The 26,773-nt window shown below is 35.1% G+C and overlaps 1 protein-coding gene and 1 long non-coding RNA gene across 2 annotated transcripts in view; one reads left to right on the top strand and one right to left on the bottom strand.

Annotated features, from left to right (window-relative positions):
• The window catches only part of heca (hdc homolog, cell cycle regulator), a 288,388-nt gene that overhangs the window by 229,615 nt on the left and 32,000 nt on the right, over positions 1–26,773 (bottom strand). The window contains exon 2 of the mRNA XM_074121957.1: positions 16,858–16,957. Coding sequence (XP_073978058.1) covers positions 16,858–16,957 — 100 coding nt within the window. The remainder of the gene's footprint in view (positions 1–16,857; positions 16,958–26,773) is intronic.
• Positions 1–26,773, top strand: part of LOC141450989 (uncharacterized) — a 126,153-nt gene that overhangs the window by 61,698 nt on the left and 37,682 nt on the right. The window lies entirely within an intron of this gene.

The following is a 26,773-nucleotide window of genomic DNA, read 5'->3' on the forward strand; positions in this document are numbered from 1 at the left end:
AACGAAGGTATTTTAATTAGGAGAAATTAAAGGAAATCTTGTCGCCTACTTTAAAATAAATTCTAGTTCATAGAGAAATGATTAGAAAATCCTAGAGACCCAGTGAGAGGTTTCAGCAGGGTTTTCCCCATTACGAACAAAATATCGATTTCCCAGTAGGGATAGGTTTCCTTTAGTATAGTAGCACGGTGCGTGAGCGCGTGTTCCCCCTACGCCCTTTATCGCAGTCCTTCGCCAGCCCTTCCAGTTTGTGCATTCCCTCCAAGCTTTATGCTCCCTTCCAAACAAGAGGCCCATCTAAACCACCGTACGGAGGCACCACCACCTTTCTAATTGTCAGTATTGATTTTCCCTGGTCTACCCCAAGGATGGTCGTACTAAGCCACGCCAAAAACTTCCTCCTCCGCCAGCACCACCAACAACAACACCTCTACCTCAACCTTTCCATCCTTCTTTTGCTATCATTTCCTTTCCTTACTCTACACGCACACGTTTTCTAAAGCCAAGGCAAAGCCCTTCATAGAGGTTGTCGTCATGCGCCCTAGACCTTGAAAATTTTCTAACCATTACTCCCTCCCTTTAGGGTGTTCATTAGATATTCATGTTTTAGTGCGTAATACCGTTCGATTGCACGCAACTTCTATTAGGCTGGAGAAAAAAGAAAAAGAATTCCGCCATGTTTAATGCACAGTTTCGTGCGTACCTACAGGCCTACATACAGCCTATTGGTGCCTATTGACGCACTAACCTATAGCACGACATTTCCACTTTATAATTTATTAAAACTATTGACATTTCCTATTTTATTGAATCCAGAACAGCTACTGCGTATTTTCATCTGGAAGCCAAACTTTTACACATTTGCTACCAACCATGTAACACAATAAGAATATTTTTACAATTTTGTTAATCTTTTTTTTAGCGTACAAAGAAAATGGGATAAGATATATTACGTAATTTGCAAACCATTTATCTTCATTTGTGATCTTTATAATTACCAACAGTTTTTTAAAATACTTATTTTTTTCATTAAATACTGGTTTATCATTTTGAGGTGAAGCAAAAGACTAGTTAAGGAAGAAAGTTTCCCTCTTATTCCCTGAGGAAAGCAGCAGTTCTAAACTTAGTTCTTAAGTTACATTGAGTTGTTTGGTTGAAACATGATCTTAATGTAATAAAATGATAATATTTTTCAAACATAAATCCAAACTCAACATAATTCTTGATGTATTTAAACGAACAGAACAGAGATAACAACTTTTTGCTATTTGAAATTGACTCTCGAGTTCTTATTCTGACAAAATCTTATTTATAAGCTTTCTCAAAATCTTTTTTTTTTTTTTAATCTTTTATTGGAATTTACCACTGCAACGGTTGTTGCAACAAGCAAATATGGTACCTGATAAAAATAATAAAAGAAAAGAAAATGAGTGGAGAAGGCACCCAGTGGTGTCATTCCAGTAACGTGCTCTTACTATACCGCTCTCACGATAAGAGTAGATATCTCCCATCATCTTGAACCAAACTCCTGTACCAACTGTGGACAAAGTACGCTACCTTGGACTGTACCTAGACAAACGGTTGACATGGAATCCCCATACTAGACTGAAAAGACAAGAAACTAACCAACGCTACAAACTTCTAGCAAGACTACTTGGCAAACGTTCGAAACTTAACCTACATAACAAAAGACTCTTATATCTACTGTTACTGCGACCTATTTGGTCATACGGCATCGAAGTATGGGGATCGACTAAGCGTTCCAACTCACTACGCCTCCAGGCATTACAGTCAAAAATACTTCGCAAAACTTCTTTACGCTCCGTTCTATGTATCTAACCTCACTATCCATAATGACCTCAAAATCCCTTTCATTACAGTTCATTACTTGCTAACACTCGTTTTCTCAAATTTCATTCCTCTACAGCAGCTCATCCTAACCCTCTCATAGAACACCTATCTTCCTCCACATTACCAGGTAATCCTCTAAGGAGATTGAAGAGAAGATGGCCTCGTGATCTCAAAATTTGAAAATTAAATTCTATAAAGCGAGCAAAGTCAAAAAGTGTTGGCGATTTTAGTACAGACGTTTGGTAATGCAAATCATTACTGCGAGCGTTGTCACAACTTGCGACTGCAATTACTTAAATACAGCTTTTCAGTTACACTAGCGAAAGGAGCTAATAACTGTTAATTTAAAATTATTTCTATCAAAGGAATAAATGTACCATCTTTTCTTTGCCTGCCTAAAATAGTCTTAAAATAATGAGGCTTAGTATATACCAAATTGCAAAAAGAATTGAAGAACTTCAACAAAAGGACTTATTTCTTTGTATGACATAAAATGGAGGTGGACTTTCTTAGCAAAGAATCAGAACAGGAGATCAAAGAACGAACCCTGATGAGTACTTTAAATTAAGAATTACTGAAAGAAAGAAACTTGGATAAAAAAGATGCTGAGAAAAATATAAAGCCTATGAAGAATGATACTTTCTAGCTGCCTGTTACTCTGAGCATGATTTTATTAGCAAGCAGATTATATTGTATACAGCATGCAGCAAGAATAAGCTATGAATGGATTCGTAGATCTTGGTAGAAGATCTGAGGAAGCTGCAGATGAGGAAAGTAAGCGTCAGCGGGCGTCTGTTGTAAAGAAATCCAAGAGTTTCGATCGGCCCGTTTAGCCAAATAGAAAAGGCTAATGATAGTAGTTTACGCAATACTATCTCTATCAGTGAGGTGTACTCAGATTTCGACTAAAATTGCACTTGCACTTTGATATATACTTAACACTAGTCAAGTAAAAAGTAGAAAAAAATAATAATATTTTGAATTTAACATAAAATAATAACAAAAAGACTCTAATCTATCCTCTTTCCGATATTATAAGCGGACGTCCGGTATTTCAAACCTAACAATTAGTTAGTAATTATTCCAGTTCAGTTATCATCCCTTTTGACTTTTACCCATTTTGTGTAATATAAGGCCCTACATTCCGTTTACATAGAATTATTGTTATTTTAACTATTGCAGTCTTTGTTGATGGGCGCTGCTGCGTACAAAAACGGAAACCAACAACCCCATTTCTATTTACTAATTATTTAATTAATTAACCAGAATACTTGAAGATATTCTTAAAATACTTTTAACTATAATCTTCTTGTTTTTCAAGCTGTTAATTGATTGTCATTTTTTTTTTTTTAAGTAATTGACATATTGTGAATTTTTCTTTTGATATAAGAATTCATCAAAAATATATTGTACGAGGGTCGTTTGAAAAGTCCGTGCAAAGTCAGAGAGATAGCACCACTGGCGCGTATCGAGGTTATGTTTAGTTAGTAGCATCTCTTAGAAGAACACTCACCAAGTTTCAGCCAGATCGGTCTATTTCTTTGTGTTTGGCATTCGTTTGAATCGAGGAAGTTGAGTGATTTTCAAAAAATGGACGAAAAAGAATTTCGTGTGTTGATTAAACACTACTTTATGAAAGGCAAAACGCCTCAGGAAACTAAAGAGAAGCTTGATAAACATTATGGTGACTCTGCACCTTCGATTAGAACAGTTTATAAGTGGTTTCAAAATTTTCGGAGTGGCCATATGGGCACAAGTGACGCTGAACGTTCTGGACGCCCTGTTGAGGTTACTACTCCAGAACTCATTGATAAAATCCATGATATGGTGATGGATGACAGAAGAGTGAAGGTGCGTGAGATGGCTAGTGCTGTGGGCATCTCGAATGAACGGGTACATAATATTTTGCATCAACATTTAGACATGACAAAGCTATCCGCAAGATGGGTGCCGCGATTGCTCACGCTTGACCAAAAACGAAATCGTGTGAAGTGTTGCAAGGACGGTTTGCAGCTGTTCCAGAAGAATCCGCAGGACTTTAAGCGTCGTTTCGTCACTGTGGGCGAAACATGGATACATCACTACATCCTGAGACCAAAGAACAATCTAAACAATGGGTTACCAAGGGGGAATCTGCGCCAAAAAAGGCGAAGACCGTTCCTTCGGCCGGAAAGATTATGGCGACTGTCTTTTGGGATTCGCAAGGAATAATCCTCATCGACTATCTGGAAAAGGGTAAAACTATTACAGGTGCATATTATTCATCGTTATTGGACCGTTTGAAAACCGAGCTGCAAGAAAAACGCCCACGATTGGCCCACAAAAAAGTCCTTTCCCATCACGACAACGCACCAGCTCACACCTCAGCAGTTGTGGTCGCAAAATTAATGAAAATAGGGTTCCAACTCGTTTCACATCCCCCCTATTCTCCAGACTTGGCTCCCTCGGACTACTATTTGTTCCCCAATATGAAGAAATGGCTGGCGGGAGAAAGATTTTATTCAAACGAGGAGGTGATTGCAGAAACGAATGGCTATTTTTCAGACTTGGACAAATCCTATTATTCGGAAGGGATCAACCCCAAAAAATTAAGTAGTTTTTATTTTTGCACGCACTTTTCAAACGACCCTCGTATAAGCTACGTAAGAATTCCGTAGTATTGCCCAGAATGTGCTATATTATAGATTTATATGAGACGCATCGTATTTGTTTTTTTTTGTTTTTTTTCCCCGTATTAGGAAGAAAGATTTTGCAGCTCTCTGAGTGCAAATGCAGATCTCTGAAAACAAATCACGTACCAATTCAAGGTTTTTCTGAGCTAATCATATTCTTCTTTGTAATTAAAATAATAAAGTTGTGTCTAAAGTGCAATAAATGACAAGCTTTAACTATATTTGGAATAGACTATAAATTTAAAAATTAAAATTACTGTTAAACTTTGCCCCCGTACTCTTGATGATAAATAGGAGTTAATGGGGTCAGCCAAAAATCATTCTTATTCATATTTCTATTGTTGTTGTATTTTATTATATTTTCGACATTTATGTTTGTATTGATAATAAAAATAATTACAGATACCCTCAATAGAGTGCCTATATTTAAATGGTTTTAATTATTTTTTACTTTCGATTGTTTAAAAAAATAAGATTTCAAGAATGAAGCACACTCCTGAATTTCTCTTACCACATTTAAATTAAAAAAAAAAAAATTGCCGGCTTCCGCACAGTGTTGACTCGTTACAATACTGTCGTAAAATGGAAATTGAGCTGTAGGAAGTACCTAAGAAGAGATCGACAGCTGGATTCGAACTAGTGCTGCACGAGACCGAGACGAGGCGAGACTTTATGCAGTCTCGATCTCGATCTCGGTCTCGGTCTTGTCGAGATATCTCGGTCTCGGTCTCGGTTTTTTGAATTTTTGTTTAAGTATTAAAAGCGGTTTGCTATTAGTAATCTTTTCAAAAAATGTTATTATTTTCTAATAATTATTTTAATTTATATATTGGTAATGAAAATGTGTGTAAAAGAAGACAACTACTTACCAGTAGACGTTGACATTTTAGAATGGTGGAAAACACTTGAGAATTCCTTCAAAAATTTGTCTAGAATGGCGAAAGATATTTTTAGTATCTGTGCAACTTCAGTGCCATCGGAAAGATTATTTTCGCAAGCTGCGATGATAATGACCAATAGAAGATCTTCTCTAACTTCTGACTCAGTAAAAGCTCTTTTATGTATCAATGCTTGGGCAAAGTGTATCTTAAAAACGAAAATTTGTGGCAGTATTTTTTAGGTGCATAGATAGTCTTTTTTTTTCAAATTCACTAATTCCAAAATTCTAAAATATAATTCAAATAATATCAAAGTTCAAAGTATTAGATTATTAATAGTGAAATTTATGAAATTGAATGAATGAATGATATGAATAGTGAAATTTAGTGAATTTATGTAAAAATTATGTAATTCGAAGGGGGCCGCCACGGTAGCCGAGCGGTGCGAGACCCGCGAAGCTAATGTGTATTGTGGTACTGGGTTCGATTCCCGGTCTTAGGCCTTGGATTTTATTTAATGGTTAATATGAGAAATTTACAGTAAAGTATGTTTGCTAGTCGCCTCCGTCCGCGACACCTAATTGGTAGTTGGACGTAAAGCCCCGCCTGAAAAAATAGGCGATTACTTTACTTTGCTTACTTTACTTATGTAATTCGAAGTCAAATAGATGTAGTAATATTGAACATATATAATAAAATCGTATCTTTTAATAATTAATTCAATACCCGTAATAATTATTTATTAATAAAGAACACAATTTTATAATTTTGTAGCTAAAAATTAATATTTGAAAAACCGAGACGAGACCGAGATTTCTCGACGAGATATATATCATGTCTCGATCTCGGTCTCGGTTCGGTTGCTCAAGTCTCGTCTCGGTCTCGGTCTCGGTTGCTCAAGTCTCGTCTCGGTCTCGAGATTTATCTCGTTTCTCGTGCAGCACTAATTCGAACCCGACATCTCCGCGTGGAAATCCAGTACGTTAATCTCTTCTCTTATCAAAATTGTTGTTGCCGTTTTCATTAAAATTTAAAGTACAGAAAAAATATATATATATATTACGTAACTGATTTTAATCAAAAGCTTACTACCTTGAGATCAAGGTGGCACCAATTCGAAATATGGACCAGAGTTAGGTCCATATGCTGATAAAAAATGACGGTAAGCGGAAGTCGTTTAGGTTTTGTAACAGTTTTTTGCAACCTCTTTTAGTACATATGCCTTACTGATTACTTCCGGTTACAGATTTTAGCCTCTAATTCAGTCTTTAAGGTTCATACCTAAATGGTATTAATCAAGGTTTTGGTTTTCTCTTTTCCCCATATTCACTAAATATACCCTGACCTAAACACAGTATGTGTGACCAAGCGTACGATGAACCTTTTTTTTTTTTTGTAATGCAATCCTAAAAATATTATTATTCCAGTGTCAATACCAATATTTTTGATACGACTTCTAGTTACGTTAAAAAAAGTGAAAGCAATATAATTATAGTTGGTTATAAAAACTATACCTAATTGCTACAAAGAGTTGTTGTATTAATCATTTGTACACAACTTTGGACTTTTACTGTATTTATCTAATAATCGACATTATAGCAGAACGAATGAGTTACGTAATAAGTGAGTAATTAGTGACTCAACAGCGTCCATATTTCTCAGTTGAAATTTCATTCATTTATCAATAAAATGAAAATGTTAAATATTTGGGGAGAAAAAATACTAAATAAATAAATTATCGTCGTAAGACAACAGCTAAAACTTTAGAAGGTTTAACAAGAAAACGTTGTGACATCTGCCAGTTGATGACTGGCAGTTGCGCCTGTATGGCTAATTTAGGGTGACTCATTACAATGGTATACAATGGAAATGCTGGTACTAAAAGGACACTTCCTCAAGGAGACGGTTGCTTATTATTAGAAGTGATCCTGTTGATATTTTTCATAAAGAAGTGGATCTATAGATTACTCTATTACGTCATTTCCTATTAAAAAAAAAATTTACTTTTAAAATGCAGCAATTGATTCTGTTGTATTTTTTTTGTTCGTTCGTTTGTTCGTATTTTTGACTATTGCAGAAACTTGTTATTTAATACTTCGCTCAAATGCTATCAAAGAAGCCCCATAGATAAGCTATCTGTGAAAGTCAAGTCAACTGCAAAATTATTTTGCAGTTTTTCAAGAAAAAAAAAAAGAAGAAATGGTTCCGTCAATTTTCTTCAAATTTGGACTAATCAAATTTGTGTAATTCTATAATTTTTGTTTTGTAACATTTCTTCCAGCAGAATCCAATCAATCAAATGCACATCTTGAAGAAAGGGGAGTTTTTAGCCTATACTCTAGAGTGCATTAGATTTGTCTTGCTAGCTTTATATAATCTATGTGAATTGCCAAATTGCTTTCTACACGAGAAATAACAATTTTATTTTCAAACAAATGTTTTTTTTTGCTTTTTTTTGGGGGGGGGGGGCATTGGCTTCCGCCATACAGCCAGCATCGTCTAGGTGCTTATCACTACAATATCACTCACTCTCCATTCTTACTTATAGATACATTCGCTTCACTCATTCATCCCTCTACTATATACAACTATTTACATAAACTACAGCTAATGGATGGATCAGTACTCTGTGCTCCTGCCATCCTTATAGCTTAACCGAAAGTAAAATCACGTAATCCTTCTGTAATCATTTTCTTCCATTCATTCTATAACTTTTAAATACATTCGTATTTCATTGCTAGCTCTGCTATAGATTTAAGCACATAGATGTTGGTGGAGAATATTATGTCTTCGTAGCGAAATGGTGCATCTAAATACCTGTATAAGTCGTCAAACATTCGTTTCCTTTCTACCACATAACGTGGACATATCATTATTATATGTTTGAAATCCTCCTCCTCATTGCTATCAACGCAAAGAAGAGAGGAGGACCTTTTGTTGATCCTGTGAAGATACGATCCACACCCCGCGAGGTTCGCTGCTCTCAGCTTGCTTATTGTCGTAACAACCCAAATATTTCTTTAATTATTATTCTAACTTTCAAAATAATCAATAATGATGTTTTCCTGAGAATTTTAAAACTCTATTTCGTAAAGTTGAATATCAAAATTACAGATTTTCTTAAAATTTGGAAAAAAGCAATACATTCATACAAGCTAAGCAAACTGTCATCATAATCATTTTAATGTCCTGAATGTGATAAAATTACACAAACCTTGTAATTGATACCCATGAAGTACAGTTCTCATATTTCTTGGATTAATTACGTTAACCAGTTTGATCCGTTTGGATTGTTTGGTTGAAAATTAGGACTCTGGAATTGATTTTTCTTATTTTTTCTAAAATCTCAGTCGCACAAATGTAGCGAGCTTACCTAAGTTGACAGAGAAATCACAACTCGCATTATTTGGGCAATTCAAAGTACGTTTCTTCCCCTTGTGCTAGGGCGGAGTTCGTTTTGGTATTGGTATAAACATATCTTTACGAGAAAGTCGTATTGGTAATTGGGTTGTTTTTAATTTAGGATTGCGAGATTTTAATTTAAAAGCAATCAAATTGTTAATTTAAATAAACAAATTCTTCGTATTTGTTGCAAATATTATCATTATTTGCACAAAATAATTAATATTAAAAAAATTAATAACCTGATTAAAAGATAACCTGGATAAGTAAGAAAGAATAAGACTGATAGTAAATACAACGAGTAGAACAGAGAAAGTATGTGATTGTTTAGTATAATGGCAGGGGAAGTGGGGGAAGCAGAAGTCAAGGTCAATGGCGGTTTGTGTTGTTATTTTTAGACATAGTCAGACTGGCTGTCCCAGCTCACTATAACAGCAACAGCGCTCACTATAGCGCCTCACCTCATGTGTGTGAGCGCGGCGCGCGTATGTGTGTAAATCTGAGCTGTCCATATTAACTAGAAATGCATGTTTTTAGAAAATCAACGTATACATATATTTGTTTTGTATCAGCGACAATATATTGGTGAACAAGCTTTTTCTAAATTGAGCAACATATTCCTGGCAGTCTAACACATCCAGGCTGCAAATTTACAAATATTACAGTTCTAAACAAAATTGTACAGAATATTTTTAATTATTCATCCAAAAATCATTTCGACTAGATTTTTGCTCGGTGTGTTAAGAAATACCATTCTCTACGCTCGTAAAACGTTCTTTAATGATCGAAGCGTTAAGAAATACACTTTTTTCCCCACGAACTCACTCATTGCACTTGTGCGAGAAGTTGCACTTTTCTGCACTTTAATCGATATCATGAATAAAATAATCACAATGACCTTCGGTCCCTTATTCAGGCCAGGAACCGTGCGAAGGCCGTTAGTTGGGCTAACGCTTTTTATAATTTTTCTACTCTATAAAGTCCAAATCTTAAAACTTCTAATCTCAGACTACTCAGCTCAGTAAACGGAGGGTTTATTTGACGTTCTGAAACTACGGATCTCCGTTGGTTTTCTAAAGATTAGTGGAGAGCTCCTAAAATTTCAACTATCACATTCTGGGTGCAAAGAGAACCGGATAGTGAATGTTGCCTTGAGCAATAATAATTGTGGTGGATCAGTACCCCGGGGAATACTCTGCAGATTGAGTTCCGCCTTCTTAAGTTGGACTAAAAGTCCCTTTTTAGAAAGGAAATATTGGATCACATTTTTCTTGTTTCTCCCCCTCCCCCTTAATGATCAATTCGTAACTGCGTAATACATAGGCGCAACAAGCTAATATGTATGCGCAACAGCATACAAATGAAATAGAAACAATAAAATAAAGTAAAAACAAAACAAAATAATAAATAAGTAAATAAAATAAAATCACAGGAATGGCATGAATGAAGGCCATCCAATGATGACCATCGTAAGTCGGTTAAAGTAAAATACCGAACGGATTGAATACGTAGGATACCTTGTTTATCTTTCGACCAGGTGATCGCGAGGCCATCGGTGAGGAGGATTTGACGGGAAGTTAGTGCAGGACAAGTTGCTGATTAAGAGATTAGGGTGCAGGTAAAGTTTGGAGTGGAATTTGATGCAGCGGGACTGGGCAAGGTCAGAAACAAGATGCGATTCGCAGGGTCTGTGTTGATGGCATGGTTGCTCACGTAGTTAGAAGGATGACGCACCTTCACCATCACTGACGCAGTGATGGTTCAAAGGATTTTTGAACTGGAGGATTTCGTACCCAGTTTAGGTTCGAACGCTTAGCTGTTCCGCACAGTTCAAGACCGTAGGTTCAGATGGAAGCGAGTAGGGCTGGGATCACTTTACTGAACAAGAGAGCTGAGTTCCTTGAATTCCCTCCACTCGTGAGAATTGGCGAGTTCTGAATGAATGGACGGAACTGCAGGATCACGCCTAGTTGGGCATCCAATCTCTCTTGCATATCCCTGCATTGCCAAATGCATTTATTGCAAGAAAATGGCTACAGATCATTCTTTTTTCTCTATCTTTTTTACACCTATATATTACTCAATTTTGTTTTTATATTACGATGGTACATATTTTTTTACTTTCTCATATTTACTCTTTCTTTTTCTCATGCTAAGAACTTGAAAAATATCAGCTGAAAGAAAGTTCCACTTAATGATTTAAAAAAGCAAAATCGCTTTTATTTAAACTTCATATGTAGTTATTACGAACATACAAATCTACAATAAGCGCCACGGTAGCCGAGCGGTTAGAGGTGAGACCTGCAAAGCTAATATGTATGCATTGTGGTTCTGGGTTCGATTCCCGGTCTTAGGCCTTGGAATTTATTTAAAGGTTAATAAAAGAAATTTACAGTAAAGTTTGTTTGCTAGTCGCCTCCGTCCGCGACACCTAATTGGTCGTTGGAGTTAAGCCCCGCCTGAAAAAATAGGCGATTACTTTACTTTTACTTCTTACAAATCTACAACTTTTATTTGAAACATTTTTTCCAGAAAATTAGATTTTCATGGAAAACTTTTGAGAGATGGGTGTGGGTTTATGCCTCTAAAGTGTCATTTATCTGTAACGAACGGTTCTACCTCTTCCAAAAAGAGGTTCAAAAATCGTGTTTGAAGCAAATTCACCAAATCCGAAGTACCTCTTTCTTCACTGGATAGTTCCACACCCTCGAAAATTAGAAAATTACTTCTAGCCTATTCTGTATACTTCGTATTCGTTGGGATAAGGCTTTTTTTTTTGTGAAATTACAGTTCAATTTTATTTAACTATAATGTCGAGAATGAATATGGGTTAAAACTTCCGAGATGCGGGTGTTGGTCTAGTGGTCAAGAGCGTGGCTTAGTAAGCAGGAGGTCCCCAGATCGAATCCCGTGTATGACTACTTTTTATTTGTTAGGAAAAATTGTTTATAGTAAAGTATCTGTCCACCACACCTAGTTGGTAGTTGGATTTTAAGCCCTGCCTGAAAAAAAGGCTATTACTTTACTTACTAGAGTTTGAAGAATACTAATAAGCTGGGAACGGATTCGTATGTATTTACATATTTTTTTCTAGGCAATTTACAGACGTTTTTCAACTAGAAGTATTCATACTGACACTTTTTAAGCCGTTTGAGTCTACTTTTATTTCACATATTTCCACATATTTGGATGTTATCGCATATTTATACATATTTGATTAAAATAAATAAATATTTCTACATATTTAATCAAAATATGTACATATTTTTTCATATTTTTCATTTTGGGCATATTTTCAAAATTGGGAGGTGGTTGACAGGAACTGTGAACCACAGACTGTAGGGCTGTGAATCACAGTGGGTACAATGGTTATTGTAATTTATACAGAATGCTGCTAAACAGTGACGGTCACTTGTTAGTTCTTTGAAGTTGTCTGACGTTGTCTGTTCTTTCAGCTCGTTCGTTGAAGTGTCCAATTCATTTCGTTCGGTCACTTAGTGTATTCTTTTTTGGGTGAAATGCCACGAACATCGGCCTCAAACAAACAACTGGTTGCTAAATATCTTCGCGAGTTTCCAGCAGAACTTTTTCGAAGTGATGGAGACATTTTGTACTGCACAGCTTGTGACAAGCGCGTTTCTTGCTCTCAACGTTCCCAAGTCACCCAACATATTGCCACCGGATCGCACATAGAGAATAAAAACAGAAAGAAAGAGAGGACGTCCTATCAAGCCTTCCTTACATCTCCATCAAGTAAGTCTACTCTGATCTGTGTCGGGCTTTGGTTAGAGCAGATATCCCTTTCCACAAACTTAAAAATCCTCATTTCAAAGGATTCTTAGAGACCTATATTGGGAAAAAATTGCCTGACGAGAGCGCTCTGAGGAAAAACTACCTGGAAGATGTCTATAAAGATACACTAACCAAAATTCGAGAACTTATCAAAGATGGACCGATTTGGGTGTCAATTGATGAAACCACTGACGTTGAGGGCAGGTATATTGCCAATGCAGTTATTGGAACTTGATAGTGATGCTGATGTGGATTCAAAGCCATTCCTTTTGAACTGTGAGGTTCTCGAAAAATGCAATCATTCCACCATTTCACGATTTTCATAAAAAAAAATGTCCATTTTACTTAAATATTCCAGAAAATATTTTAAGAAAATCACATATTTTCCACATAATTGACGAAAATAAAGGCATATTTTAATTAAATATTTGGCATTTTTAAATACATAAAAATCCGTTCCTTACTAATAAGTAAGAACCTTGAGAAATGAAGTGAGAGTAGTTACATCAGATTAATTTTATATTAGAGATAATAAAGAAAATAAATATCTTGGATCATACAAAGAGAATGTTGAGTAACACAGCTTCAGTCCGTAATAGAAATCATTATCACGGGTTAAATCAGAGGGCGCCAAAATTCCATAAAAATGATTGATTTACATTATAAAATCTTTCAAATATTTTACTAAAATAAATTTAAGATAAAATCCATAAGAAAATCAAAACCAAACTCTTGTCTCTCAGTTTATTCTAAAGATAACATCGTATAAACAAAAAATAATGGGAAAACGTTAACAGTACCCTATTTCTCTCATCTGAAATTCTGTCCACACAACGTCACAAAGCACGAAAAACTTCTCTCTTTTTTTAATATTACTGTTTTTACGAGTTATGAAATGAAGTTTGTATTTTATTGCCTTGTAGCCCGGCCACAACAACAAACAATACTAAAGATGGCGGCTTATAAAGGGTTGGTGCCGACTTTTTAACAACTAACCATAATAAAAGGTACTCAAAACAAGTCCTTTAAGTGAGTGAGACAGAAAAGAAAACACAAAAACAATTGTTGAAACTAAAAAATAAAACAAATATATAAAGAAATAAAAAAAAAAACCAGTTCAGTGGCCCTAACTAGAACCATCTAGATAAAACTATAGTAGACAATAGACAGAACAACAGTAGCTACAATAGTATTAAACCAGTAGTGTCTATATGTAGTACAACAACAAAAGACAACATGCTTCTGCATATAGATTAGTACAACTATTATGAACTACTTTGTGCTGTAGATACGACTAAATAGGGAAAAATAGTTTTATTTTACTAAAACTCTAGTTACAGAATAGACGATTTAATTTTTACAATAGAGAGAAAAACTAATCAGAGCAGAACCTGGGCACGCATTTGTGTATTATCTTTTTTTTTTTTTGTTTTTTAGTAATTTCAACGCTAGCACGGCACCAATTTAGAGATTCAGTTGATAAACTAACTACTGTTGATAAAAGAGAGGTGAGTTCAACAAGTTTTTACAAGCGATTACAGAGACTGTTTTTTTGTAAAAATGGGGAAAAACATAATGTTAAGAAAAAAGAGTTAAAATATTGTTTTAACTCCATATATTTATTTTGTAGAGATTTCAGATTCACTAACTTACATAATTTTATCAACTTTGAATTTTGATACAATTCCCACTGCCTGTAACCTTGGAGTTATAAATTTTTTCGTAGAAGCACCGCAAAATTTAAACTGGCAATACCCTTTTTTAATATTTCCTTCAACTGGGGTATTTATGAAAATACTTATGCTTCAGATTGATTGCAAAAAAAAAAAATAATAGCACTTTTGTTAATGAATTTACGATGAAATGAGCTAGAAGTGAATTACAAATGGCGTGGAAAGGAGCTTATCGAAATGAACTACTTGGTCCCCAGCAATTAAAACGATGAATTAGGTGTACAAGAGGATAAAGTTGGTAGGCATGCTTAAGCAGTGGCCAGGCTTAAAGCAATTCGAAACAAAACTAATTTAAGGTCATCTCGGAAAGACAAATGCATAAAAAATTTGATCATAGAATTTAATGAAGTTAAATTATCCTAAAGGAAATAAAGATATAATAACACTTAATAGAGGTAAATTGATTCAATTTTAAAACAATTAATCTTTAGAATTAATAAAGAAAACACTAAATAGTTTGTGAAGCATAATTCAGTAATAGATTAATAGATTTAAACAAGAAAAAAAATATGGTCTTAAGGATAAACTAAAACAATTATTAAGTCAATTTTTTATAATTTATTTTCAGCTTGAACATAATTACTGCAGTATGAGAGTGTGTATATATTAGAGAGAGTAAATTATTCAATTTTATCTCTTAATTTACAGATGTTCAAAGTAATGTATCTTTTTTAGTAAATCTGCAGTTTTGGGAACAAGTCTACCTTGACAAAAGATTCCTTCAAGGGAATGCGCGGCCCTTCATGAGTAAAGTTTAGGGTCTAATCCAATGGCAAGCCACTTCTACAACTCGGCAACAAGTTGTCTTAAAGACCTCTGCTCGGTAGGATTTTGAAGAAAAGAACCATCATCATGGACGTGTTTTTTTTTTTTTTTTTGTCTGTGAGTGACCTCTTATGACACTTCTTGGACTATCTACACTATTTTACTATCAAATAAGGCCTTTTTTTTGTTCGCCCAAAACGTCCAAACAAAATCAAATAGCTATCTTTATTAAAGATAAGTTAAATTGGCCAGCATTTCTTCAATTATTATACTTTTCAAGCTCATTTCGAAATAGATTTTTTTTGTAAATAATTTTTTTAAGTTTGCAACTTCTAAATATAGATATGTAACAAGTAAACTTGATAATAATAGCGTAACTTATCGTATTTGAATGAAAGATTAAAGAAGTCCTCTAGGGTAGACCATCTTCGCTGCCGGTTTACGAGGGTCGTTTGAAAAGTCCGTGCAAACTCAGAGAGATAGCACTACTGGCGCGTATCGAGGTTATGTTTAGTTAGTAGCATCTCTTGGAAGAACACACACCAAGTTTCAGCCAGATCGGTCTATTTCTTTGTGTTTGGCATTCGTTTGAATCGAGGAAGTCGAGTGATTTTCAAAAAATGGACGAAAAAAGAATTTCGTGTGTTGATTAAAAACTACTTTATGAAAGGCAAAACGCCTCAGGAGACTAAAGAGAAGCTTGATAAACATTATGGTGACTCTGCACCTTCGATTAGAACAGTTTATAAGTGGTTTCAAAATTTTCGGAGTGGCCATATGGGCACAAGTGACGCTGAACGTTCTGGACGCCCTGTTGAGGTTACTACTCCAGAAATCGTTTCGTCACTGTGGATGAAACATGGATACAACACTACACTTCTGAGACCAAAAAACAATCTAAACAATGGGTTACCAAGGGGGAATCTGCGCCAAAAAAGGCGAAGACCGTTCCTTCGGCCGGAAAGATTATGGCGACTGTCTTTTGGGATTCGCAAGGAATAATCCTCATCGACTATCTGGAAAAGGGTAAAACTATTACAGGTGCATATTATTCATCGTTATTGGACCGTTTGAAAACCGAGCTGCAAGAAAAACGCTCACGATTGGCCCACAAAAAAGTCCTTTTCCATCACGACAACGCACCAGCTCACACCTCAGCAGTTGTGGTCGCAAAATTATTGGAAATAGGGTTCCAACTCGTTTCACATCCCCCCTATTCTCCAGACTTGGCTCCCTCGGACTACTATTTGTTCCCCAATATGGCGGGAAAAAGATTTTATTCAAACGAGGAGGTGATTGCAGAAACGAATGGCTATTTTTCAGACTTGGACAAATCCTATTATTCGGAAGGGATCAACAAACTAGAGCAGCGTTGGACGAAGTGTATAAGCCTAAAAGGAGACTATGTTGAAAAATAAAAAAGGTTTACCCTAAAAAATTAAGTAGTTTTTATTTTTGCACGGACTTTTCAAACGACCCTCGTATCTAGGATGATATTAGAATGAAACCGTTCGACTATCTGTAATTTTCTTCGTCACTTAGAACTACTGAAATCTAAACAATATTCTAGAAAAAATTCATGTCATTTAAAAAAAAAAAAAAAAAGATAGAACAAAACTAAAAATGTAAAGAATTTATTTATCAGTTATGATTTAAAGCATTACATTACTTAATTTGGTCAGCGTTTAAGTACCTCATTAAAATACAGTTTGCACCTAATACCAATAGAAAACAAATAGACCATTTAAAAAAGATAAGTCTTACCTTGATATGGTAGGAGTTGAGTTTATGTTTTGGCAGTGCGTTGAAAGAACTGAAGTCTTGCCGTCTGGAGAAGATACCATTTCCATTAATCGCGCTATGCCTGTCAACAGAGATAGAAAAAATGAAAAATTACGAATAATGATATGAGTTTATTTTGAGGCGCCATATTTTAAAAGTTTTATCGTAAAATTGTGTAGTATTGAAATAATAGTCTCACCAAGCTCTCCAAAAATGTTTACTTTTTTTAAAACGTAAATAAACCGGTGTTAACTTGAATAAATTTTGCCAATCTGAGTTGAATATATTCTGGAAATTTGCCATCAAGTAAATAATTTCTTTTTATGCAAACTTCTATTATTCATCAGCGCTTCGAATTATTTAAGACTACATCATTCTCGCATCAAATACCAGTTTTATTTTCAACATTACTTTACTGGAGTCCTTTAGGCTGGAAACATAGTGGAGCGGCGGGCAAAGCGGCGATGATAGCTGCTTCAGATCAAAGAGCGCGACGAGCAGCGAGCAAAGAGTCGCATGAAATAGTTACGAGTTTAGTCGCGTTCTCCTTTTGACAAAACAAGATGGAGGAACTATTTTTATATGAAAATTCTTCGTTGAAACTTTGGTATTTGCAGCAGCTTAGTAGTAGGAGCTGCAGTGTTCATGACATAAATAAGTTTAGAAATGAACTTGGTGAATTTCATCACTTGTACAAACAACTTCGGGAGCATCCTGGCAAGTTTCATGCGTACTTTCGAATGTCTTATCAACATTTGATTATATACTAGCCCAGTGTAACCCCATTAATCAACATCAAATTTTATTGTTTATGAATAATACAACCCACAACAAAAGTTAGGCACAATATTGAAAAATTAACTAGGTTATTTACTAAATACAAATCTGTGTAACCCCATTAATCCTAGCAGGTACTTTAAGTTAAGAAAATCAAAATAAATAAAAATAAAATAGAAATATATGCAGATAAAAAGAAATTAGTCAATTAAAAAAACACAATAATTTTATTAAATCCCTACACCATGATTTGTCGTAAATTAATGTTGTTCATCTGAAAAACTGGAGTAGTACGACGCTACAGAAGAAGGATTGGAGAATTCGTCCTGATCAGAAGTAGTAGGACGTGAAAATGTAATTTAATTTTGCCTAGTATTTAGATGAAAGTTAGCAAGGGATTGAGAACCAAATTAAATGTAGCAAAAATTACCTGAATTCTCCATTAACTACTAATTGTTAATTAATTTAAACTATTGATTATTAAAAACTATTGTAGCTTCACAAATACTATGGCCCCACAGAGGTTTCTTTAAACAAACTAAACCAATAATGTATCAATATCCATAACCTTTGAAAAATAACCTTTACAAATTGAGCGCGATGAGAGCGAAGAAATCAAACATGTCATAACGCTTCGCTCTACTCTCTATAGATAGCGTTGCTCTATCTTCGCTTTGCTCGCCACTATGCGCGGTCCCATATGTTTACTTGTGTTTGATTTCGCCGCTTTGCTCTTCACTATCATCGCCGCTTTGCTCGCCGCTCCACTATGTTTCCAGCCTTACTCAGGCGCCACGGTAACCGAGCGGTTATAGGCGAGACCTGTAAAGCTAATATGTATTGTGGTACTGGGTTCGATTCCCGGTCTCAGGCCTTGAATTTTATTTAATGGTTAATAAAAGAAATTTACATTAAAGTAGGTTTGCTAGTCGCCTCCGTCCACGACACCTAATTGGTAGTTGGACGTTAAGTCCCGCCTGAAAAAATAGGCATTACTTTAGTTTACTTTTACTTATTGAGCCCCTTATTCAAAAAAATAAATAAACTGAACTTAAACCTTATAGATTTCAAAATTTTAATCAACGATGTAGATAATAAATATAATCGATATCTACATAAAAATTAAAATTTTACTGGTGACCAATTTTCCCCGAGAATAGAATAGAATTATTAAAACTTTCTTAGTGAAGAATTCTTAGTTTAAAATTATCAAATGAGAAATGACTCAGGTTTCCAGTATTTTTAATAATTTTTCATTTATTTATTTATTTAATTTATTTTAACTGTGAGCTTTCGCCGAGGCTGACCGCAGAATTAATCCGTCAAGGCCGTGGGGCCATAAGGATGATTGTAGGCCTATTAATTGGCCACTGCGGGCTCAGGAAACACATGCATCGCATGGGCCTGGCAGATGATAGCCTTTGCAGGTTCTTCCAGGAAGAGGAGGAAACGGCACTGCACGTGTTGTGTCAGTGCGAGGGGCTCGTATGGCTAAGGATGTTACTTCTCGCGGAGGAAAAACCAAGGTCTTCTCAGTAGCAATGATAACAGAGTAACAAATGAAGCAAACGAGTGGAGAAGTTGCCCAGTGGTAACACTCCAAAACATTAGACTATTAGTCCACTCGCTTTACCCAGGAGCCACTCTCCAGAATTAAGAGTCTGATCAGGCGGACGAGTCTGGAGGGGGAGCTCTAAAGAAGGGGGAGTCACAATAGATCCAAAGGGGTCGCGGTGGCGTAGCCCTTGAGGCCGCCCTAATCTAATCTAATCTAACTGTAAGCTTACGAATCAAATATAAAAGACAAATTCATACTTTTATTTTAATACTCATCTGGGCGTATGGAATAGGGTTGTAGGGATCAACCAAACGCACCAATCTCCAAAGAATTCAATCTCTACAATCTAAAATACTTTGATCCAGAGTAAGCGCTCCATTTTATGTCTCCAACCTGACTATACAAGCAGTTCTGAACATTCCTTTTAACACTATACAGAGGACTTCATTTCAACCTGCAGCCACAGGCAAATCTTGTAGCTCAAAAACTTTCTTCTAGAACTCTTCCTGACAACCCGACAAGACGCCTTTAATAGACAGTGGCCTCGTGATCTCCTCTCTAGTGAAGAGAGTGGACTAATAGTCTAATGTTTTGGAGTGTTATCACTGGGCAACTTCTCCACTTCATTTGTTACTCTGTTACCATTGCTACTTATAGCGCCAAAACGCTGATTTTAGCACAAATAAACAAAACAATAAATCAATTTACTTCTCTAATGTAAAGAATTTTTGCACTCTCATTCGTCTGACTAGACGCTGAATTCTTGCAGCTAATGATCTAAATGTTTGAAATCTCTAGTTTGCTCATTTATCAAAAAACTTTGCCGAAAATCTGAATAATATTTCATTCCATTGACGGCTTTAACTGGAACCTTCATTAAGGTTTCCAAATGTAGGTGCAACCAGACGGATATCAAGCTTGCATTACTCGCGATGATCATTAGTTCTCTCTTCTAATTTGTCCAACCGAACCACACACGTACAAACATTATAACGTCTACTATTAGCTCTTGAATTGTGCGCATAATAATTTTCAGTTTGAGTAAGCACTAAAGGTCTCAACATTTCCTACAACAGTAAAAGAAATTTAAAAGCCGAATAGAGATTGGGAGAAACCTACCATAAAGGAAATAAAGAATGGTGACTAAGCGTCGTCACAATAGCCACGATAACTGGACATGACATCTCTCTCATTAATGTTCAAACAATAAACTCGTACGTTCATCCATATTTTATAAAATTTACTTAAAAACAAAAGATTGTACCACAGATAAAGTAAACCATACTTATATCATTTTGTAAGTGGGTAAAAATATTTAGCCCACTCTTTGTATTTACATTTGCGAATTAATTAAAATTACGTAACAACTTCCTTTTTGCTTGAGGTTACACAGAGAGAGAGGCTACACATTATTTCATTCAGTTTATTTTGTTTACATTTTATTTAGTAAAAGTAGCTTCAGATTATTTAAAAGTCCTGGAAGCTGTGCAAACAAAAAGATTCAGACAATAATCGTATTGCCATCTTTTGTTTCAGATGTATTTGTTACTATAGCATAAAAAGGAAGGACGGTGAACTGAAACACGTAACAGTAGCTTTGTTTAGTTTCATTATTCTTAAAGTTACGATAAAGAAGACTAAAATTTTTAGTACGTAAATATATGTTGGAGATAATATTCATTGGAATATGACTCATAAAGTATAGGCATTTTGGGAAACATTTACTAGTACATTATAAGATCACCTATCTTTAATATTCTCAAAAATCTTAGCGCTAAATAAGTAGAGATATCTCTTTTATCTTATTGAACCCATCCTTCATAATCTAAGAAGTCATGGAAGTCCCAAGTAGAGTATGTTTCTCCTGCCTCCTAATAGTAGTACCGAAAAAATATAAAAATTCCAACTAATTACTGAATTGGATACTGCAATTCTAAAGCAATGTATCCGATAGAGAGAGCTGAAACCACTTCACGCCAAAACGAAGAAATTTCCTGAAAAAATGTTTTAAAAGTTATAGATTTACAAGTGTGCGATCAACATAATGAAGGTTAAAATGAAGGTTTCTGCTTTGACTGACTCAAAAACACGGGCAGAAACCCGCAAACGAACTTATAAAAAACACATTTTTGGGGATTTAATGGACTTAAAAAACGTATATTTCTGGCAATAACTCGAAATCTGCTTGATAACTAATAGCTAATCACCTTAATAATTACCGCCAGAAAACGTAAAAATTCGAGAAGTTATAGAAAAACTTAAGTATATTAGGAATCCAATTCTGTACACCCCTTCTAAAACAAAAAGTAACTCTACAAATCTTAGCCTGATTCTGATAAAATTTGGCAGGATATAAGGTTTACGAATCCCCTACGCAACATCATAATGAAATCCTGCTCTTACACATTAGTATAAGGTAGAATTGTTATCGTATCAAATGTTCGATCTGTTATTGTAAACAACGAAGAAACTAACCGCTCATTACTCATTACTGAAAATTTCATGTAGATAGGGCTTTTAACAGTCTCGATGCTGTGCACACATTAGGAGATTTAAAGATGAATAAAAAAGTACTATCATTAATAAAAATAATGGTAATTAATAGGTAGGTACAAATAAAGAATTCTATCGACGAAAGTAAAATTTATTTTTGATTACCAATATTTAGAATATATGGAACAAATTGGATAAATAATTGCCATAATAAGTAGTTCACGTAATAATGTAAGCAGATAAATATGCTTCATTTGACAGCAAGCCACTGGATCTCAAATTTCAATACGAATACAAAAATAAATATATATACAGGGTGACCAAAGTTATATGCTCCACCCACTTTTTTTTTTAACGGCGAGAAATTTCGAAAAAATGAAAAACACGTATTTAATCATTTTTAGTCTAGTTTATTTTCAGTGATTGACCCATTTTTTTAAACCCTTGTATCTCGAGATACAGCATCCAACTTTTGTTTTTCAAATGGAACGTTATATTTTTTGTTGCATATTTTTGTAGTATTTGAGCTCCTAAAAACAACAAAACAAAACTTTTTGAAATCGGTTAGGTTTTTCAAAAGTTATGGTAATTTAAAATATGAAAAACAAATTTCAGTTTATTGTCAAAATTACGTTATTTTTTTTTAAAGAATCTGTTCAAACTGGGCACAACCAACGGATAGGTAAGCCAAAACTCTGGACTCCCACGCTTTGCTTGTAGCAGCACTTATCGTGGCGAAGTCAAGATCTAGGCAGGCTAGATTCAAATAATTCACTTCCTGAGATAGCCTCTTATATATGTTGTGGTAAATACCATTGGAGACACATCCCAATTTATTAACCAAATTCATCCAGTCCTTGTACCACAGTATTTTCTTTTTAACTATTTCTTTGGCTATTAAAGAGGTCAGGCGGAAATCTTTATAATTTAGGTTTCTGAATTGATTAATAAGATTTTTGTCGAGAATTATAATTTCTACTAAGATCTCATTTCATACACTGCACTTGATAATAGATTAAAATCCGAAAACAGACCAGTATGTTTTAATAAACACGCTCACCATTTCAGGTACAATCATGATAATCACTGGAATTCAGAAATTAATCCACCTCGTAGCAAGGCTCATTTCCTTACCGTTCATCACTAGACTCTATGCTACATAACAGTAAATAGCCGCACCCGTTGGTCTCAAAACCCGGTACAACTCTTGAAGTAAGAGATCATACACTGCTAAACCCTCCCCTCATATTCAAAATCCGTATTTGCTCAGATATTTGACAATAGTTATATAATTTTAAAGTTATAACTGCATCGTATTGTTTAAATATTTAAGTACAGTCACGATTTTCTACTTTTTTTTGTTTATTTATTGACTGGTCACGAAATAAAGCCTAACTTTCATTATTTATAAAAGATCCTGTCACTTTACTTTCGGTTTGAAGAAACTACCGAAATTAATTTTAAAATTAAAAAAAGAGGAAAGAAAAAGATAATCAAACTTATATAAGTTCAAGTTGTGCATTGATTGTGTCCAAATATTCTCACAGAGGAGTTCTATTATCTACCGTTAATCACGTCGATAATTCGTAATTTAGATCATGTACCATTACGATTTCTTGCGAAATAAATGGTTTCAGATGTTCTATTTTGACATAATTTATTTTAATTTTATTATATTTTTTGTTTTAACCATTAAATTCTTATTTTATTGAAAAAGATTTTTTAAATGACTAAATTAGATATTCTGAAAGCCAGAAATTTTTCTCTATAGTCCTTGTCCTTGGTCTGCGAATAGCCTGTCTAATATATCTAACGAAAGATGCATTTAAAATGTGAAACATTTGCAAAATAATATAGTTTCATTGACTAAATTAAGGCATATTCTGGTTTTGCTCAGTTAATGTGCTCTCACTTTCCTAAAGTGATTCCTAGAATGATATTTACTTCTTCCAGGGTAAATTGTTACAACATAATGGATGCCATTATCTACTTATAAACCATCAGAATAAGCATCTTACTTACCAGAGCATAAAGTAAAATCATTAAGTAAAATGTAATAAAACAAAAAAGTTACAAAATAAAAAAATAAAAAAATAAATTACTACCTACGTTACTACATTACATTATTACTAGCGTGTGAATCGTTCACACAATTTTAGTTAGACTGAAGTTGCCACTAGTGTGATTTTATTTTCTTTATTGTTCAAGGGATATTATTAATAATAAACTGCTCCACAAAAAAAGTGGCGCACTTTGAAAAAAGCGTTTATTTTTTGTTTTATCACATTTTGGGGAAAGATGATTAGTTTTAATTATTTTCATAAACTGTCAGGGAACAATTAATCGAATCAAGGCCCAAAGTTTCTTGTAAATAGAGAAGCAATTCCTCGTTTAATCCCCTTCAGTCTTTTTGTGTAAACAACAACGTGAACTTTACCTCAACAGTAAATAAATTTATTGACCTCTACAGTCGCGTTTCGACTTTTTTCAAGCTGAAAGCATTGCAATGCAATAGTTGAGGATGGACGGAGTCAGCGGTACGCAGCACGAACGTTAGGGTTGCCTGAGACCACCGTCCGTAGAGCCATCCATCGTTACCAGGAGACAGGCCTCTGCACTCGCAGACAAGGTTCGGGTCGACCAAGAGCCACAGAAGCACTTGATGACCGATTTATTAGAATTCACACTCTGAGAAATCGTACATCAACTCTTTCTGAAACTGCTCAAACACTGCTTACTGTTCGTGGAGTTTCAGTCAGTGCCGAAACTGTACGAAGAAGGCTCGCTGAAATGAATTTACGCCCTAGGAAGCAAGCCACAGGACCATTGCTCACCGTAGACCATCGGAGAGCCCGTCTAGAGTTCGCTAGGGAACACCGCAACTGTCTGAGAACGATTGTAAAAACGTTCCCTTTTCAGACGAGTCCCGTTTTGCTCTCTACGCACCTGATGGGAGGCGACGAGTTTACCGAAGGCCTGGGGAGCGCTACGCTCCGTGCAATATTTCTGGTAGACTACCATTCGGAGGTGGTTCTGTGATGGTGTGGGCTGGGATTTCTATGGGGGCTTCAGACTGAGCTCCACATGTTCAACAGGGCAATCTTGAATGCAGATTTGTATGTGAGGGAAATTTTGCAGCAATATGTGATACCCTATGCACCATTTATTGGGGAGAATTTTATTTTTATGCAAGATAATGCCCTACCACACACTGCCGCCTGTGTTGTTCAATATCTCCACGATACTGCATTCGTATTCTGAGATGACCAGCACGCAGCCCGGATTTAAATCCAATTGAACATCTTTGGGATGAGCTGGGTAGGCGATTAAGATGGAGAAATAATCCTCCCAGGAGCTTAGAAGAGTTGCGAGGTGCTCTGGTGGAGATATGGGAGGAATTAACACAAGATTTCGTGAGAAATTTAATAAGGAGTATGCCGAGTAGATCAGATGCAGTAATGCGAGCAATACACGTTACTAAAATTCTTTTTATCCTTTTTTAATCGGAAGAAATACTTTTTTTTCAAATTCATATTTTGCCGAGAAGTACTTTTTTGTTAAATTAAAGGTTTTTATTTCTTTTAGATCATTTTTTATTTTATTTTAGCCCTCCCGTAACTTTATACTTCTTATATTTGCTAACTAAAATAAAATGTAGAACAAGAAAGTTACAGAGAAAAAAAAATAACGCATTTTTAAAGTGCGCCACTTTTTTTGTGGAGCAGTGTATAAAATTTTAATAATAACAAGAATCTTGCAATTATTTTTTTAAAAAAGATGGTATTTATTTATTTATTTATTGTTATAGTGGTCTTGTTTGCACATTAACCAATTACTTTATATGAGGGCTGGAAAAAACCAACATATTGGTATGAACAATTACAGTTGGCTCCCAGCGCCTCAATTTACCAATATGTTGGTGGAAAAAAACCAGCCCTATCTTTTCCAATATTCAATTTGAGGAATAGCGCAGCCTCTCAAATAGTGACAAGATTGTTGGCTGGCCTGTTTTCGTAATGCACAGATGAGCAAACAGCTTTGTGGGTTTTTCTCAGTAAAAACCAAGATACTGCTCTGTAAGGAAAAGTTTGTTGCAAAAATGATCGCGCAGTAATCCTCCTTAAAAAATAGCATTTCTCAACAGCAATACAGAATGAATGATTCACAAGAATATTATAGTATTTCAGGAAGTGGTCTTAAAGAGATGGTAAAGAATAATTTAACCTGGAGTCAAGCATCTGTAACCGAGAATGGCTAGAAAAAAGAAGAAAAAATGCTCCAGAGATTAGATTATGCAGCGACCATTTTTTGTTTTAACCTCGACACCTCAAGATTGGTGAAGTGAGCTAGCAAAGATAACATTTAGAGAAAAAAGAATTAGGTGAATGGAACACACTCATGAAATTCTCTTACCTTAATTTATTTTTTTATTTTATCTTGCGTTTATTTGTGGTACAATCAGCGCGATGGGGCTATAAGTAACAATGATAGCAGGGTAACAATTGAAGCAAACGAGTGGAGAAGTTACCCAGTGGTAACACTCCAAAATATTATATGGTTAGTCCACTCTCTTCACTTGAGAGGAGATCACGAGGCCACTGTCTCTTAAGGCGTCTTGTCGGGTTATCAGGAAGAGTTCTTGAAGAAAGATTTTGAGCTAGAGTATTTATATGAGATTGCAGGTTGAAGTGAAATTTTCTGTATCTTTTTTAGCAACTTGGGTGACAAAATGAATGTTAAGGTCAGTGTGTATAGTCCAGGTTGGAGACATAAAATGGAGCGTTTACAATACGTTCGAAGTATTTTAGACTGTAAGCGATTGAATCCTTTGTAGACTGGAGCGTTTGGTTGAACACCACAGCTCTATTCCGTACGCCCAGATAGGTTTCAAAATAGAAGTATAGATCAGTCTTTTGTTGAGCAGAGAGTGTTTAGATCAATCGTCTAAGAGTCTTTTAAGTGGTCGATAGCGTCTGTTAGGTAACTGTCTGTTAGGTGTTAAGGTTACAGAAGACAGGAGAAAAATAATGCGATGAAAAATGAAGGTGATATTTTGCGACTTAGTTTCAT

This window comes from Rhodnius prolixus, unplaced genomic scaffold (assembly GCF_049639745.1).
Source record: "Rhodnius prolixus isolate KJV_2025 unplaced genomic scaffold, Rpr scaffold_8, whole genome shotgun sequence".
Classification (NCBI taxonomy): Eukaryota; Metazoa; Arthropoda; class Insecta; order Hemiptera; family Reduviidae; genus Rhodnius; species Rhodnius prolixus.